At 44.2% G+C, this 18,377-nt stretch overlaps 1 protein-coding gene across 3 annotated transcripts in view; it reads right to left on the reverse strand.

Annotated features, from left to right (window-relative positions):
* The window catches only part of ANTXR1 (ANTXR cell adhesion molecule 1), a 266,350-nt gene that overhangs the window by 184,599 nt on the left and 63,374 nt on the right, over positions 1-18,377 (reverse strand). For all 3 annotated transcript variants that reach the window (XM_068274807.1, XM_068274808.1, XM_068274809.1), the window contains exon 2: positions 857-928. In XM_068274807.1, the coding sequence (XP_068130908.1) occupies positions 857-928 (72 nt within the window). The remainder of the gene's footprint in view (positions 1-856; positions 929-18,377) is intronic.

The following is an 18,377-nucleotide window of genomic DNA, read 5'->3' on the forward strand; positions in this document are numbered from 1 at the left end:
CATGCCTCAGGGGTCGGAAGTGTGCAGCATAGAGCGTGTGGCTGTCAAGAAGATCAGAGGAGACCCGAAGCAGCACTGGAGCAGGCAAATATTTGGCCCCTTTAGTGATTGGGTTTGACAACCCTGCCTTAGACTATGTTCACATGGGCAGGGTCCTCTCTTCTATTCTATCTTGGTGTTGCTGTATTGGCTAACTTTTTAGCATTTATGTTGACTAACAGTCCCCCTACTTAAAAATACTCGAGTTTTAAACAAGAAGTCTTGTTTACAATTCAAGTCAACTAAAATGTGACTCTTAAAACCCATCATACCAGCTCAAAAAAAATGATAGCAATTTTCTTAGTATGATGGTTTTAAATGCCACATTACACCACTAATAGCTATAGGAGATACCATGTTCCCCCCTCCCCTTCTAGCTGCCCATTATTTATCCAATGGAAGGTGTGAAGATAGTATCTGTAACTTTTGTAAATTCTTTGAACCATAGTGTCCAATATCTCCACCCCCTGCTGATGAAAGGTTCATGTTATCTGCTAATTTGAGCAAAAAAAAAAAAAAAAGAGTTTGATTTACAATCAACCTCCAGTAACTGTACAATACATAGGACACCACCTGTGCAAAATGTGCTGTAGCAATGTGTTTTATCTATTTTGCCCTCATTTATCCCCGTGACTACACAAATCAGTAATATTAATAATAATCAGAACAAACACCTAATCTATAAAAAACCAACAACAAAAAAATGTGCATAGGGTATACCTAGCTTCATAACAATTGAAAAAACAAAGAAGGCATGGGGAATAATGAGGGGATCGGTACTTTGGGAACAGAACAGGCATTTTTGAATCATACACACCTAATAAACCGCTCAGTGAGCTGCTCCACAAAGTTATAAATCTCAGTCCAGTGGTCGAGAACACTTCCAGACCTGAGGAGAAGAATATTGCACATTGTTATTTCTTAGAAATTAGGAGTATTCCATTGTTACACATTTTTTTCTGGCTAAATGGATTTTCTAGTTTAGGAGACTAAAATAAAATCCTATTTTTTAAACGGTGGGTCCAATCGAATTCTCTTTTTCTCCTAAGTTTTCTCCTTGGTGATATTTTCACACTTTATCAATAAAATGCTTTTTAAGCCACCCGCAGCAAAGAAAATACCCCGATTAATTTTGACAGTACTTTTTCTCTTACTTTTTTAGTATTTTGTTTAATTCCAGAGTTCTGAAAAGTTATTTTAAGCAGAAGATGAAAACGTATCCCTTAGAAAAAACTGTAGGAGAAAAAGTGAACTGGATCGGGCCCAGTATATATTACTTGAGCTGTTCATACACAGTCCTAAAGTTTTTATTGTAGAAACTGAGTATGTTGAAATTTTGCATGTTGTTTCGGCGGAACCACAGAGAAGGCAATATTTTTATAAATGATGATCATCACATAGTTCCCCCCGGGCTGTTTCTGGCAATTTTGACACCCCGGAGAAGAGAAAATGACCATAACCTGTATCAATTAGTTTTGTGGGCACAAATAAGTAATTTTTTGTTTACACAGAAATAAAAATACATTTGTAAGGGACAAACAAATTATTAATAGGCCATAAACTTCTCACTGGCACAAACACACTGAACCCGTATAACAAAAGCTTCCCATAAGGATTTTGATTTTGAGGAGCTTGTATACACTTTTTAATATTTTTAATAGTAAACTGTTTATTTACAGTCTGGATCCTTACATGTTAGAATATTGTCCTGGAAATCCAATTAGAGTTGCAAGAATCAACACACAGCAGTGCCCATAAAATTACCATCCTTCCATCCTTTTCTTAATGGAACGTCAGGAAGGGGGGTTTTAGGGTTAGGCGTCAGGAAGGGGAGTTTTAGGCATCAGGAAGGGGGGGTTTAGGGCTAGGCGTCAGGAAGGGGGGTTTAGGCTTCAGGAGGGGAGTTTTAGGGTTAGGCATCAGGAAGGGGGGTTTAGGCTTCAGGAGGGGAGTTTTAGGGTTAGGCATCAGGAAGAGGGGTTTTAGGCTTCAGTGGGGGAGTTTTAGGGTTAGGCATCAGGAAAAGTGGTTTTATGGTTAGACATCAGGAAGGGTAGTTTTAGGGTTAGGCATCAGGAAAAGTGGTTTTATGGTTAGACATCAGGAAGGGTAGTTTTAGGGTTAGGTGTTAGGAAGGAAGGGTTCTGTGCGAGAGTAAGGTTAGATTAAGTTGTGGTAAAATATTGTTAATATATAACAATATTTTATTACGATAATTTACACTATTTACACTTTAAAAACAAAGAGAATCGGTAGATGTTAATGATGATTGTATTAATGAAACTGGGAGCCCATTTTTCCTCGCCTCTTTTTTATGCACACTTTTTTTGGCTTCAGGGTCACTAACATGATACAAAAGAGAAGGCTATTACTATTTACAAAGCCCATTATTTCACAGTCTACATTTAAAGAGACTCTGAAGTCTACTAAAAATGAGGTTTTTACTTTAAAAACCTCTTTCACATAATTGCCGCTCCTAAAACGCTGCATCCCCGCGGCTGAAAACTCCAGAATCTCCAGAGACTTCAGAGTCTCTTTAAATGAATAAATCTATCACATATTACTGTAGGTTTACATTCAGTGGCTGCATTTATGAGATTTGGATTGCTACATACATTCTTGTGCTCTAACAGTAAACGTTTAATGACCCTGACCTGACTCCTATGACAAGGGAATAAAGGATGACGCAAACAATGTTGATTTATAGACTGCTCAACATTTTTTAATTCAATCATCCTCTAAATCCTGCTTTATAGCATAGCATAAGATAAATCCTGCTTATGCATAGCATAAGATATATAACGTGTCTGTAAGCCCGATACCTAATGGCCCCTACGTTTTCAGATGAAAGCAGTCTGCAAAATATATTATTATATGACAACTGATAAAAATTACGTATCGATACTGAATGAAAAGCAGTGATGTCTCTAGAGGCAATAGTAATGCAGAAACTGGAAAATGAAATCTTGGCAGTGGGAGTGTCCAGAAAATGACATGCACTTGGCAGGCGTACAGATGGACAGTGTTAGCTGTGCTCATTAGCTGAGGAATATAAGTTGCAATTGAACTGTATAACCATTGCTGGGGATACTGCAGCTTCCCATGGGTGAAGCAATTCTGCAATCTGCATCAAAGATATCTCCGTGCATTTAATGTCTTCTGACACTGACAACCACATGAAGTAAGGCCTGAAGCAATGCAGGTAGGGGAGAGGGTCGTGACTGGAATCCGATCCAAGGAAATTACTAAGGTCTGTTGGGGTGAAGCATAATAATCCAGTTAGTTGCCTTTTGATGGTTAACAGCCATTTTGGCTGAGCTGCCAATTCTGTCAAAATTTTAAATGGAACCATTCCAATCGTGTGTATAATAGTGGTGCTGTGCATTGCTTTCTTCAGGGAAAAGCCCTCCAAAACTAGGAAACAGGAAGTCTGATATCTTGATGACACCATTCAAAACACATCAATGCTGAGGCTTAAAGTCTGCAGTACACCGATAAACGGTCTACATATGATTACACCACACCATGTGCACCCACATACCAGTACTTTCAACAATATAACATTTCTACTCACATAACAATTAGGCTACTAGCCTATTTTCAGACTGACATGTTGCGTTCGACAATATAATCACACGGCAAACATGGCGGAATCCGTTGGAATAATGTGATGCATGCTCTGTGGTAATGTGCGCATTTCATTTACTGTTGCAGTGAATCATATTTTTCATGTACTGTATGTATGTAGGAGTCGTGGGCATACATTATGACTTTTCCCTTCCATTACGATCCTGTTTTACAGGATGTGAAAAGCAACTCGCCAGTGTGAAACTAGCATTAGACATTAGAAATATAAAGGTTTCCCAATTTCACAGCCACATTTTTTTGTCACAGAAATATCGAAACTCACACTCCCATGCACGACTGCAGGACTTTACTAGAGCTGCCCCCATCCTGTGAAACTCTCTCCCACTGCCCATCAGGCTAGCCCCCTCCTTCAACACCTTCAAACAAGCTCTCAAAACTCACCTCTTCAAGGAGGCCTGCCTTACCTCACCGCTGCCCTAACTCTCCCGTCCCCTGAGAATGTCTCAATGCAGCCCTCCTCCTGTTGTGTCACCCACCCCTCCCTTTAGATTGTAAGCCTTTGGCTTGGCCCTCCCTTCTTGTGTATCATACTTAACTATGCACTCTGCCCACAGAATAACATGAACTTATGGGGACTATGCCAGTGTATGCTGTGTTAGAACGTGGGGTTTGCTCTTTAAGTAACAACTGAGATTGTAAAGGGAGATCTATAGTCGTATTTTTCAGGGATTTTGTATTTAAAACTAGTAAGAACTTGAATATTTTTGGACCTTTGGGGTTGGGGGAAGTTATGGTTAGTGTAACGAATGTGGGATCGTCTCCGTGGTCAGCGCACCAGACGTGCGCTGACGCGGCGGATTTCCTCCACAAGCGTATAATAGAGGACACCCAGGCTAGGTGCTATGCACCCGCAGAGGGCAATTCCCACCGGCAGATGGCGCTGTGGAGTGCAGGCGAACACAGCCGCTGCACAGCCACAGATGCCAAATGGGAATTGTACAGATCCAGGACAAGGTACAATCAGGCAGGGCTGGATAGCCCACAGGGAACAGAGCAAAGGGACAGAACCAATGTGTGCCCACCAAACTAGTCGCCACCCAGCAACGGCGAACACACAACGGCGGAAACGAAGTAGGAAACGCAATCGCAAGAATGGCGATTGCCAATAGCGACACAAGACTGAGCAGGACAGAGCACCAGGGTAGCAAAGGCACAGCAAATCATACAAAGAGAAAGATAAGGAAAATAACAAACGCTAGCTGAACGCAAACACCGCACTCATTTGCAACAGTGCACGCGTTCGTGCGCGGTCTCCGCGTGTTACGCACAACAGAGACAAGCACGCCTAACTAACCAAAGACAGACAAACACGAAACAGAGAACGCGAGCGCTTGCTTAACGGTTACCTCACCGAGCCTACAGCAAGCGTTCGTATCAGACAAGACAGACAAACGTGAAACAGGAACTAGGCAGAAAGGATCCACCGCTCTTCCGTCAGAGCAAGTGTGATCCAAGCAGAAACACAGATCAGAAAGATCCACAGCCGCTACCGCTAGCGGTTAGTGCGATCCAGGAAGACAGATCAGAAGGATCCACAGCACTAGCTCAAGGCAAGTGCGATCCAGGTAGACAGAACAGAAGGATCCACAGCACTAGCGCAAGGCGAGTGCGATCCAGGGAAGACAGATCAGAAGGGGCTACCAGTAACAACCGCTGTTCCGGTTAGCACCCAGACACACAGAACGACTTCCTATCGACCACCGCTGGGACAGGACAGTCGCAACAGACAAACAAACAGATAAGCAATCCTAACGGCACTAAAGAAACTGCCTAGTGCAGTCCCCAGAATTACTCTAAGATAACTTCAACAAGAAGTAGCATGGCTGACACTCTCTAGGAGTGTTTACTACAAACCCTGAAGGAATGACCAGCAACGGACTGTGGGTAATCCCAACCTTTATACTGCTAGTCATCACAGGAGGCAGGTAGGGGATTTGCATAATGAATGTATGCAAATTCCTCAGCAGCAAGCTGCAATACTGACAAAAAGTCTCTCTTAAAGAGACCTGCAGAATGCAGACCTGAACAGTGGTCAAAAAGCTGCCTGTCTGCACAGGCAGCTGAGCAGATTCTCACAGTTAGGTGGGTAGAAGGGGGACTATTAGGACATGGAAGGGAAATATTTTTTTTCCTCTCGAGATAGTTTGTGAAGGGTGGTGGGAGTGAGGCATTGCTATGACATGTAAGGGGAATACTTTACTATTAAAGGGATACTGTAGGGGGGTCGGGGGGAAAATGAGCTGAACTTACCCGGGGCTTCTAATGGTCCCCTGCAGACATCCTGTGCCCCCGCAGCCACTCACCGATGCTCTGGCCCCGCCTCCAGTTCACTTCTGGAATTTCAGACTTTAAAGTCAGAAAGCCACTGCGCCTGCGTTGCCGTGTCCTCGCTCCCGCTGATGTCACCAGGAGTGTACTGCGCAGACACAGACCATACTGGGCCTGCGCAGTGCCTGCGATGACATCAGCGGGATCGAGGACACGGCAACGCAGGCGCAGTGGTTTTCTGACTTTAAAGTCTGAAATTCCAGAAGTGAACTGGAGGCGGGGCCAGAGCATCGGTGAGTGGCTGCGCGGGCACAGGATGTCTGCGGGGGACCATTAGAAGCCCCGGGTAAGTTCAACTCATTTTCCCCCGACCCCCCTACAGTATCCCTTTAAGGTAGCCGTACATCAGACGACTTGGCATCCGATCGACCATCAGATTGGATTATAATCGAATTGGATAAAAATCATGCCTGACGGACAATGCAACCAATTTAAGGATGAAATTGGTTGCATAAGTCGATAGCGCATGCTGCAAGATGTTGGGCCGACTTGCTTGATCGGGTGCGCGTTGGTAACGGCGTGCAATTTTGGGGTGATCAATAAACGCAACAAAACCCCTGGCGCTGTCTCCCCTAATGTTAAGTGTCCCCCCTGGTGCCCAGTGCATGTTATACATTACGAGGTTGCCTAGTGTGCACGTATGACGTCAGATGTCATACACGTGGCGACGTTACCAGGCAACCACGTGGCGCGTGTATTAAGAACAGAGTGCGCACAGAGCCACGGGAGACAAGCAGAGGTTACGCACAGCTATTGTATAACATGCACTGGGCACTGGGGGGACACTTAACATTAGGAAGAAAGCATTGGGCCGGCGAGGTGGTCGGATGCGGCGTTACAAGCAGGGATGAGCTCATGAGTGCTCACGAGCAGTGAGCTACTCGAATTCATCATTAAAATGAGGCTTAATTGCCTCAGGTGTGCGGCTGGGAGACGAGGGGTTACTTTCCCACAATGCCGCTGGCTTCTATGCGTATCAGGTCTTGCACGCGGCCTACTGCACGCGGCCTCCTTCAAGCCGGAAGGAGGAAGTGTGCGCTAGTGACTCTTGCAACGCGTCCAATAGGCCGCATGCAAGACATGATACGCTTAGAAGCCAGCGGCATTGTGGGAAAGTATCCCCTCATCTCCCAGCTGCACACCTGAGGCAGTCAAGCTCATCCCTGGTCACAAGGCCGATTCCAGACCGATTTCAACGTGAAATCAATCGGGAATTGGCCTGCGGTGTATGGGCAGCGGACAGATCTTTCTCTAATCAGATTTGATTAGAGAGAGATTTGTCTCTTGGTCGAATCTGCCCATCATCAGTAGATGTATGGCTAGCTTTAGGAAGGCAATCACTATCAGCACCAAGCTTTCAAAGACCTGACAAAGGGCATGACTGCACATCACAATTATAAACATGATGCTCCTATTACCAAATGCACATTCATTCACATTCAGCAAGCAGGATTTGCGGAGAACATCTAGGTAAGCATTTAGAATAATTATGAATGAATTTTTTTTTATCTGTCAAAGTATTTGTAAATCACTCCAGTCTTATAATACACATGCCCCTGCAAGACTGCACAACCAGGCAGAGAGCACTACTATTGTTTGTATCAGCTTTGGAATTCTCTATCCTGTTAGAAATAAGAAAGAATTTGAATAAAGAAAGAGGGACACTGTAAGACTCACCCCTGCCACACCTCTTATCATGCCCAGCCACACCCCTAGTCACACACATAACAAAGAATTCATAAGCAAACAATGTAGTTTTGTCGTTCAAGCCACAGTGGTCCTTTCTATCACCATTAGTTCAATTTCATAATAACATTTCAAAGTATGAAATATATCAATGTAAATAATGGGAATAAAACTTAGAGTCAATGAAAACATTTTTCAGGAGAAAAATACATATATTTCCATAGATTTGTAAATCAGTCCTGAAGGAGGGACCAATGAAGAAGACAGAGGGACAGAGGGATTGGGTTCCCAAAGAGGGACTGTTCCTCCAAAAAAAAGGACAGTTGGAAGCTATGCCCATTGATGGTGACATCACCACCACTATGTTTACCGCTAAACTAAAGTGTACCTGAGGTGGCCCCAATGGAAAAGTGAAACAGTATACTCAGGGCCGGATTTAGGCCAAGGTCACCAAGGCCATGGCCTAGGACACCACAGGAGCAAGGGAACCAAAGCAGCAGGCTAAAATGGTGCAGCATTTGCAAGCTTGCACTTCCTGCAATGTAGGGAGATCAGGCGAGTGCCTGACTGCAGTACTCTGCTGCCAGCTGCCTGTGCAGCAGCCACCTTGCTCACTGTGCACGTTTGCATTGTGGCTGGCGGCTATGGACTTGGGCAGCTTTGGAGACGGAAAGGAAGAGGAAGCTTGTGCACTGGAGATGAGTGGAGATGTTTGTGACACTGATGGCTGCTGCGGTGTGCATGTGAGCTGGCTACCTATACTGAAAGGGGGGGGGGAAAGTAGGGATTAAGGGAGTCATCTGACTACCTATACTGGAGGGAAAGTGGGAGGGGTCATCTGGCTACTTATATTGGGGGGGTCGTCAGGCTACCTATACTAGAGGGAAAGGGGGAGAGGTCATCAGGCTACCTATACTGGAGGGAAGGGTCATCACGCTACCTATACTGAAGGGGGGCGGCTGGCGGGCGGCTGGTGACAGTGGCCTTGGGAGGTAAAGAGTACAAATCTGGCCCTGAGTATACTTAAAGGGAATCTTAACTGTGAAGGATAGGGTTGTTTCCTTTTAAACAATACCAGTTGCCTGGCAGTCCTACTGATCTCTTTATCTTATATTGCACTACTTTTTGTCATGTGGATTTTTCTAATAAAAAACGGACGCTTTTTCACTAAACCAAGTCTGGTCTGCGGATCCTTTCTCTCTAGTGGCCAAATCACACACCTGAAACAAGCATGCAGCTAATCCAGTCTGACTTCAGTCAGAGCACCTGATCTGCATGCTTGTTGCAGGGCTGTGGCTAAAAGCATTAGAGACACAGGATCAGCAGGAGTGTCAGGCAACTGGTATTATTTTAAAAGGAAAAATCCATATCCATCTCAGTTTAGGTCCCTTTAACTAGGTAGAGGGAAGCATCTGAATAGTCCATCGACTTCTCATGTTTTCTTCGCCCCCATCGTTGCAAAGCGCAGACCCATAGAATATATCTGACAAAAGCTTGTCGGATATGTTATCGTGGCCGCATTCAGAGACAGTACAAAGTACTCCAGCACCCAAGGCTGAGACACCAAAGTGCACCCCTCCATCCTTCCCACCCCAGTCATCACACACTGATTGCTATTAGACTAAGAGGGACCCCAGGGTTCCCAACACCGTAATCTCTAGTTATCTAGCTTGCAGTCACAGCCCTGGCTGCGTTCCTCTTCCTGCACGAGTGCGGCCGTACTGCACCTGAATGTAAAAAAAAGCTCATCTCTGGGCAAAAAATAATCATAATACAGTAATAGGAGCTTCTACAAAGATAGAAAGAAACTCTGGAGTGCCACAAAACTTTTACCTATAGTTGGACTTTATGATCTTCTTGTCTGGCTCACCCACTAGTGCTTCCAGTCCTTTATGCCATTGTGCATTTCCAGCACTGGAGTCCATTGCCACCTTCCCAGTTTGTTAACCATGTGTTATATGTTACCTCCCCTGGAAGGTTCTATTCCTATCCACAGTGGGCTGGACCTTTAAGGACACTCTGCATCCACAGGACACCGAATCCCCGCACTAGGTATCCTCTGCACTGTTTATTCCAGGCCTGCCCGCCAAGTTTATAGCTGAAATACATCATGTGGATTTAATGAGTTACCATAAATATTGTGAGCTTCATGCTGCTGACTGAGCATATCCTTCATTCGCTGCTGCCAAAGCATCGGGGAAAAATAAAAGACACTGAATTCCTGCAAGGAAACCGCTGCACAAGGCGAGTGATAGCGGCCGCACTGATACTGTACGGTTACGCTGTGTTCCTAGAAGGGCCCCTGTGTCACTTCCTGAACTCAATTCAACTGTCCCAGAGCCCAAAGCTGCATGAACAGGGAAATAGGGAAGAAGAATAAGCAGGTCCTGCCCGGGCTTTGTAAATAAAACACTAGTTATTAAAACTAATGCATTGGGACTTACTGAATATCCTAAAATATAAGTCAACCTCATGTATAAGTGGACCACAAAATTTGACCCTCTTAGGTTGGAATTTTTTATTGACTCAAGTATAAGTCTACCCAGCAAAAAATGGCTGGACTTGGGTCCAGGAGGGGCTAATGACTGCACTGCATAAAATATTGCAGCTATTAACCCCCCTGGCCCTTAAAGAGGAACAGTCAACTCGGGAAAAAACAACCAGTTTAACTTACCTGGGGCGTCCCCAAGCCCCCAGCAGCCGTCCTGTCCCGTGTCGGTCCTGCACGATCCTCCGTTCTGCTGCTGCCAACTAGTTTTGTTACTGTCGACTCGTAAGTCGACGGCAACTGCGCCTGCACGCCCCGGGCTACGCAAGGCTTTCTTTGCGTTCCAGCCTGCAATAGCCTATCCTATTCAATCCAACTTTACCTACCGATACTACACCATTGGGCTCCTGGTCTCTCTCATTGCAGAACCTTGGTGGTTGGAATCTCAACCACCAGGAATCATCCCATTTTCCGCAAGAGGGAATGTCACTTACAGTACCCATATTACTCAGTGTGCTCAGTGTTGCAGCCATTGTTCGATAATGGATGCCTCGAAAACCTTCTCATATCAAAAGTAAGCTACGCAATGTATATCAGACGGTGGGAAGAGGGTTATAAAGCATACCGGCTGCTGCGGCTTGTTCTGTAAAGGTTGAGAGAATTGTGCCCTCCAACCCCTCAGCTACAAGTCAGAAATGTAGCTCTGACTTGAGTACAACTTGACACCTATACTTTTGCTTAGTGAGTTAGACCTACATTTCTAGACTTATGGTCAATTATATACAGTAATTAAATTAATAAAAAAGAAAATAATATTTTGCAGTAATTTTGCATTAATGTTAAAAATTGTTGCCTCCAAACATATCAAATGAACATAGGGCATACTTACTGACAGGGCTGTTTCTAAGCACAGGCTATCCAGGCAAAGGCCTTTTTTGTGCAGGGTGTAATGTTGCATACTCCATGTAATGCACTCCCGCTTTCCGGGGCCATCCTCTGTAGAGTATCCTAGCACTCCAGTGTCCCCTTTAATGTAATCTTTGGATTATGGCAAGTTGTTCTCACAGAGGAGTGCATTCTACTTGTCCTTGCTCCTCTCTGTAAATCCAATGCGTAGGTACCATATAGGTCAGAAATAGCCCTGTTGCTGCTGCACGGTTGTCCCTTCCTCTGTTTGACATTGTGTCCTATTTGGCTCTTTGCAGTAACCTATCTTTCCACTGTCCCCAAAATGTTTAAAATGTTTCCAAGCTACCCACTGATCCCCACACCCCTCCCCCTCCAAAGTATGCACCAGCTTTCCAGTATCAGAGTCTACCAAAGTGTGACATCCTTTCCAGTCCCTACCAGAGTATAGACAAGCTTCCCATTGTCCCCATCACTACCCACAAAATGTTGCCTAGTTTTTCAGTTTCCCCTTCAAAGTCCATCCCAACTTTCCAGTGTCCTTTAAAGTGAGTTCCAATTTTCCAGTAGCCAAAACTTTGTCTTAGCTTTCTAAAGACCTTCATAATGTATTCCAGTATGCCCATAATGCTTTTGAATCCTGAAAACGTGCCATGAATATATTAATAATGATCTGGATTTGTTTTTAGGTGTCAAGACTGTTTATGGTCATTTTGGACCATAGTGAGGATGATGAAAAGTTTAACGAATAAATGCAATAAGAACTTTTCCCTTTTTTTTTTTTAATTTCGTTTTACAAATCGTGATTGTCCTAAACTGATTTTTAAGCATTTTTCCAGCAGCTGCTTAATGGTCATTGTAGTCACACAATCATTTATTCATTAAACGGGGTGGTAACATCCAAAAATAAATATTTGCCTTAAAATAGTGTCCCAAAAATATATGTAAAGCCCCTTTTCTTTTTCTCATATCACATTTCTCCTAAGTCTGACAATGAACACTAAAAACAACAGGATAGGTCATCTTAATAAGTAATTTCATATTGAATGATCCTTTTTTTCAGTTAATATGGAGTTTCATTCAGGAAACCCAGCTTATGGCCCAGTTTGACCTGCAAATCAGGTAAAAAATGACACATGTTCTTCCACCTAATAGCAGGCAAGTTATGAAAACTCTGTTGCAGGATCGCTTGTTCAGTGTTCTCACTTACTATTCATCTATGACCCGTCTGGAAGACTAATTTGTATCTTTCATGTAATTAAATGGGCATTTTGGAATGCGTAACTGGCTCATTTTCTTTGAAAAGTGAATGAGGCAATAAGCCGGACAGATTTATAACGAAGTATAGTTCCTCCTATGGAATACTGGGTGATGATCACTTTATGGCTGTGTTACAACAGTGCCGACCCTCTTCAGTAAAACCAATGATTGGAGTCTGACTCTTTATGACCTTGCGCCACACAGCAGTGTATTTATAGGTGAGTAGTCTAGCTGTATGTAGTCACTCGCTAGGAAGCTACATGGATGGCTCATGTTTCCCAGAAATCCTCCAGAGACTTCCTTTCAACAAACGCTTATTTCTCATCTTTCCAGTAACTGAAATTAAACCCTCCATGGGACGGGACATTTCTGCTTATACAACAATTCTCAATTTTGCTTGAAGCTGAAAGTCTTGTCCTCGGAATTCACAATCCCGACTCAGTCTACTAATGCCTTTAGTGAAACCATTTTACGCGCTTACTGTATGGACACAGATGATCGTTCCAGCACTAACTGGGAAACATGGGAGCGTTTGCTATCTTCATATGAACCTACACAACTGTATGACTTCCAGTGTTGCTTGCAAATTTTCACCAGTCATTTTCGCATTGAAAATGCTTTTTCAACTTCAAAAATATATTTGTGAAAATATATTCTATTTTTGCAATGTCAATTTTCGAATCCCAACAAAAACCTTCAAACTGTATCCAAATGATAAACCGTGGTTCTCAAAAAGACTACGACGACTACGACGTAGCAAAGAAGCCGCACATAAGTCCGGCAACCAGGAAGAATACAAGAAGGCAAGAAACGACCTAAACAGAGAACTGAGGTCTGCTAAGAGGTGCTACGCGGAAAATCTGGAACAGAACCTCTCCTCAAACGACTCACGAGCCGTGTGGAAAGGGTTGAAGGCTGCCACCAACTACAAGCCCCCTCCTCAGCATGCCACACCGAGCTCTGAGCTTGCCGAGAGTCTCAGTGACTTCTACTGCAGATTCGAGAGTCAGCCAGCACCTGCAGGACTCCCACAGCCACCTGCACAATCTGCCACTGTAGCCCTAGGTTACTCACCCCCACCGTCAGTGAGGGAGGCGGTTGTACTGAAACACTTGCTAAGGCTAAATGGTAGGAAAGCCTCAGGTCCGGACGGTGTGTCGCCAGCCTGCCTGAAAACCTGTGCTCGTCAGCTCGCTTCCACCCTCTCTTCCATCTTCACGAGGTCCCTCCAGTAAGGCAAAGTTCCCGCGTGCTTCAAGAGGTCTGCCATTATCCCTGTCCCCAAAAAGCAGGGCATCCTCGACCTCAACAACTTCAGGCCCGTGGCACTTACATCTGTGATCATGAAAGCTTTTGAAAGCATGGTGCTACCCCTCCTTAAGCACTCTACTGAGGGACTGCTGGACCCGCACCAGTTCGCGTACAGAGCGAACAGGTCCACAAATGACGCCATCAACATCTGCTTGGAGCACGTCTATGATCACCTGGATAGATCGGACTCCTACGCCAGGATTCTCCTACTGGACTTCAGCTCAGCATTCAATACCATCAGCCCTAAAATACTTCAGGACAATCTCGCTGCGCTAGGAGTCCACCCCACCCTACGCCTGTGGATCACGGACTTCCTCACCAACGGGTCCCAGGTCGTTAGGTTAGGCACCATCTCCTCACAACCTAGGATCACCAACACAGGGGCCCCACAAGGCTGCGTCCTGACGCCGTTCCTGTTCTCTCTGTATACGAACAATTGCAAATCCACTTCGGACTCGGTAAAAGTAATCAAATTTGCCGATGACACGACCATTGTGGGTCTCATCACCAAAAACGATGAGAAGGCGTACCGCCACCAGGTCGAAAGCATATGCCGCTGGTGCACAGAGAACGGGTTGGTCCTAAACACAGCAAAAACGGTGGAGATGATTGTTGATTTCAGGAGGCGCGCCTCTACCCCGCCTCCAATCCACATGGATGGCATGAAAGTGGAAAGAGTCCCCAGTGTCCGCCTACTGGGCACAACTATCTCCAATGACCTGAGGTGGAACACCAACACTGCCTCAACACAGAGGAAAGCCCAACAGAGACTTTTCTTTCTCCGCCAACTGAAAAAGTTCGGTATGGCCCAAAAACTGCTGACAAATTTCTACTCAGCCACGATCGAATCCGTCCTATGCTCGTCCATCCTGGTCTGGTACGCCAGCTCCTCCGCCAGCGACAAGCTCAAACTGCAGAGGGTCATCAAATCTGCAGAGAGGATCATCGGGAGATCCCTTCCCACTCTGGACCTCCTCTACCACTCCAGGCTGTACACCAGAGCATTAAAGATCGCCAACGGCCCCTCACACCCAGGCTACCGCTTCTTTAATCAGCTCCCCTCGAGCCGGAAGCTCCGGTTCCGATCCATCTACACCAGGACCTCAAGACATAAGAACAGTTTCTTTCCCTCGGCTGTCAACCTCCTGAACTCTCGCCACGGAAATGCCCATCCCCACCCCACAATACCATGACGCACTGAGGCACTATGCACATAGACGGCGCTCCAGCTCAAGCGTACTTTTTTGGTTGTTTTTTATTGTATTGTAACTTATGCCATTGTCTCCCTCTGCATAAATGTTATATAATGTTCTGTTTTTCTGTATAATGTACTGTTACTACTGCATGTCCTGTATCTGTAACTACTGTATACCGTGTATCAGTACCCTGTACGTGCCAAGTCCAATTCCGGGCACGACCCAGTGGTGCTTGGCGAAATAAAGTTTTCTGATTTCTGAAAAGAAAAAGCCAAAAATGTCGCCATAATTGCCACAGTTTTCACCTAAATTGTCATTCATGAATTAAGAGGAAATTACCTTTTAAAGCTAAGATTATCGAAAAACTTGAAAAATCCCACCCTTCAAAGTGAAAAATCACTAAAAATTTGAAAAATCTGAAAACGATAAAATAATTTTCAAAGGCATTTTCACTCGAAAGTCGAATTTTACATTATTTCTGTGACAGTTATTGTGAAAAGAATATCGGCATTTTTGCTCATCATCACTGATGCCTTCATCCAAAAGAGAAAGCCACGATGGTTCAGGTCAGATGGCTACTCTCTTGCTGTACTGTTTCAGTAGGGAAGAAAATGGGCGTTTTTTGTGCTTCATCCACCAACTGAAAATACATCTGAGTGGCTAGCAGTGAAACTGTCTATCTGATCGCAATCTCACTTTCTTTATTTAACAATTAACACAATATAGGGGCTGAAGGCCTGCAACCAGGTCCGGATTTACCTCACAGGAGCCTATAGGCACAGATGTCCTGGCACTTTAGAGTTCACACTCCATGAACCTACAAACCCTGCTGAACCACCATGCATTTGTCTCACCTGAAACAATCATTCATGATCAGCTGGAGTTTGTGTACAGGTGTCGCATGATATCATTGTACATAGAGAGGAAGGCCCATATGCAATTAACTTTTTCTCCTGAGTTTTTTCCTAAGAGATACATTTTCATTTTCTGTTTAAAATTACTTTTCAGCACTCTGCAATCAAAAAGTACCAAAAAGTAGGTGAAAAAGTACTGTCCAAATTATTTTGGGTGTTTTCTTGTTTCAGGCAGATAAGGACTGATGTAATTATTTTATTGCACACATTAGCATAGTGCAAAAAAAAACCCCTTTCATCAGCAGGGGTGGGAATGGAATGGAAGTGAGAGTTTTTCTCTTGCAGGTAGCATGTCAAGAATATAGTAAACATCACTGATAAGCAGATTATAGCCATAAAAGTTTTCCTGGCAGAATACAACTTCTGAGAGCAGAGGGAGATAAAATACACAAACTATTGACCTTTTTCTAACCCTCTATCTCAGTGGTCCTCAAACTAAGGCCTGCGTGCCGAATGCGCCCCCCTGAGGCTTTTCTACCGGCCCCCCACACACAAAATGTATTACTTATAGACGTGGTCAGCTAATCTTTAAATATTGGTGGTGGTGCACAAATAGAATAGCAGTGCTGGCACCACTCATCCACATGGAAGCCAGAAAGCAGCCATTCGCTGGTTTCCAATCAAATTCCCCATCAGGTGACACTGCTGTCCAAATGGACTTCAGGTTGTCACCTGGGTATGCTTCACTGTCTGGCCCGCAGAGACATCATTTTATGTATACTCCGGCTCCCCAGCAGTCTGAAGTATGTTGACCTGGCCCTCGATCCAAAACGTTTGGGGACCTCGGGTTTATCTCATCAGTTTATTTTCACCTCGGATTCTGTTTCAAAGGGTTTGCATTAGTTACATATACTATCTTTACACCTTCCTCTGGATAAATAATGGGCAGCTAGAAGGGGGGGGGGGAGGGGAACAAGGCAGCTCCTATAGCTATTAGAAACGAGGAAAAATAAGTGGCGAGTGGATCTCTTTAAATGGCATTTTATTGACAAGGTGTAAAAAATATCACCTAGGAGAAAACTTAGCAGACAAAATTGAAAGAGCTGAAATAAGCTAAATGCATCTTGTTTTTTTTTAGTATTTATGAAGACATTTCACCATTTATCCAAGGTTTGTCCTCAGCGTGTTGAACTGATACAGGTAGGCAATCTGAGGAGGTTTATTTCAGAGTGACTGTCCCAATGCATGAATAGGTTTCCTGCAATCCTTCCACCCACTCGTCCTCTTCTCAGATATCTTTCTGGCAGAATGGAAGGCGGAATCATTCAAGAGTCAAATCTGGTGTGATGACCTGGCTCTTGTACGACAGTTTCCATTGTTGCCTGTATGACCAGGGAGCTCGGCATTTGTCCAAACCCCTCATATCTGTCAGCTCATGAGCAAATCTGTTGCATATCTGGCCTCCTGCCATACATGCAGTTTATGACCTGTTACAGTACAGATCTGCTATTTTGCTACACTACGGGGGATGACCTGATTTAATAATATCAGCTTGCTGCACTAACATTCAGTTCTGCAGCATCAGTAGCAAAACATCTGTAATTGCAGGTTTTATATAGGCTTTGGAATAAAACCTGACAAAAAATCCAATATGTATGTTGCCATCAAAGGAGTCCAATAGGCAGATACTGAAGTGTATAGAGCCATACTCTGTTATGTTTCATACATTCTCACTTATTGGCATGTCGGCGGATACATTGTTAAAGAGGAACTGTAACAACTTATAGCAAAATTATTCAGGATACCCACTTTTACATTAAATATCCTGGTGTTAGCATCAGAAACACTTTCTATAGCTATATATTGCTGTATATTGTTATGTAGTCCCACCCTCTCACTGAGGCAGGGAACACTCATGTTTTTCGATTTTCTGCGCACGTTTTTCTGCATACTTTTTCTGCACACCAAGTGTGTTTCTTTGCGGAAATACGCGCACATTTTTTCACAGCAGCTGATGTAATTGATACAGAAAACTGACAAAATGTACAGAATCATGATGCAGAATTCTGCGCGTGAAAGTGTGAACTAGCCCATTGATTAACATGAGTTCTCTGAGTTTTTCTGTGCAGAAAACGCGTACGAAAACAGTCAAGTGTGTTCCCTGCCTGAGGCGTACCCTAGGCTGTTTATTATGCAAAATCCTTCCACAAGAGCATGGGCCTTGGGGCCCATCTCACAAGGGTCATAAAACTGTGGCCATCATGATCTTCATACCGATAAGTGTGGACACAAAAACACATGATCTGGATTATAGTTCCCTGTAGCAAAGGAAGGGGAGGTTAGTAGTTGCGCCCCCCCCCACACACACACACCTCTGGCCCGCCCCCTGCGATCGCAGGGGCTGCCCCCCTTTAGTTACCCCCCTGCATCTGTGATACATTTTAGACAGTAAGGGAGAGGAAATATTTTACAATGGACAGACACAGACTAAATAATTTATGAATTAATATTGTAAAACAATAAGCAATTTTGTTATGTTATTTTGGTTTCACTTTAATAACTGAACATTACTTCACAAAATACTGGTGATAAGTGAAAACAGACACTCTAAGTTGACTAGAACTATTGAGAATTGCATTGGTCTATTGGACTATTGCAATG

This window comes from Hyperolius riggenbachi, chromosome 3, assembly GCF_040937935.1.
Source record: "Hyperolius riggenbachi isolate aHypRig1 chromosome 3, aHypRig1.pri, whole genome shotgun sequence".
NCBI classification, from domain to species: Eukaryota; Metazoa; Chordata; class Amphibia; order Anura; family Hyperoliidae; genus Hyperolius; species Hyperolius riggenbachi.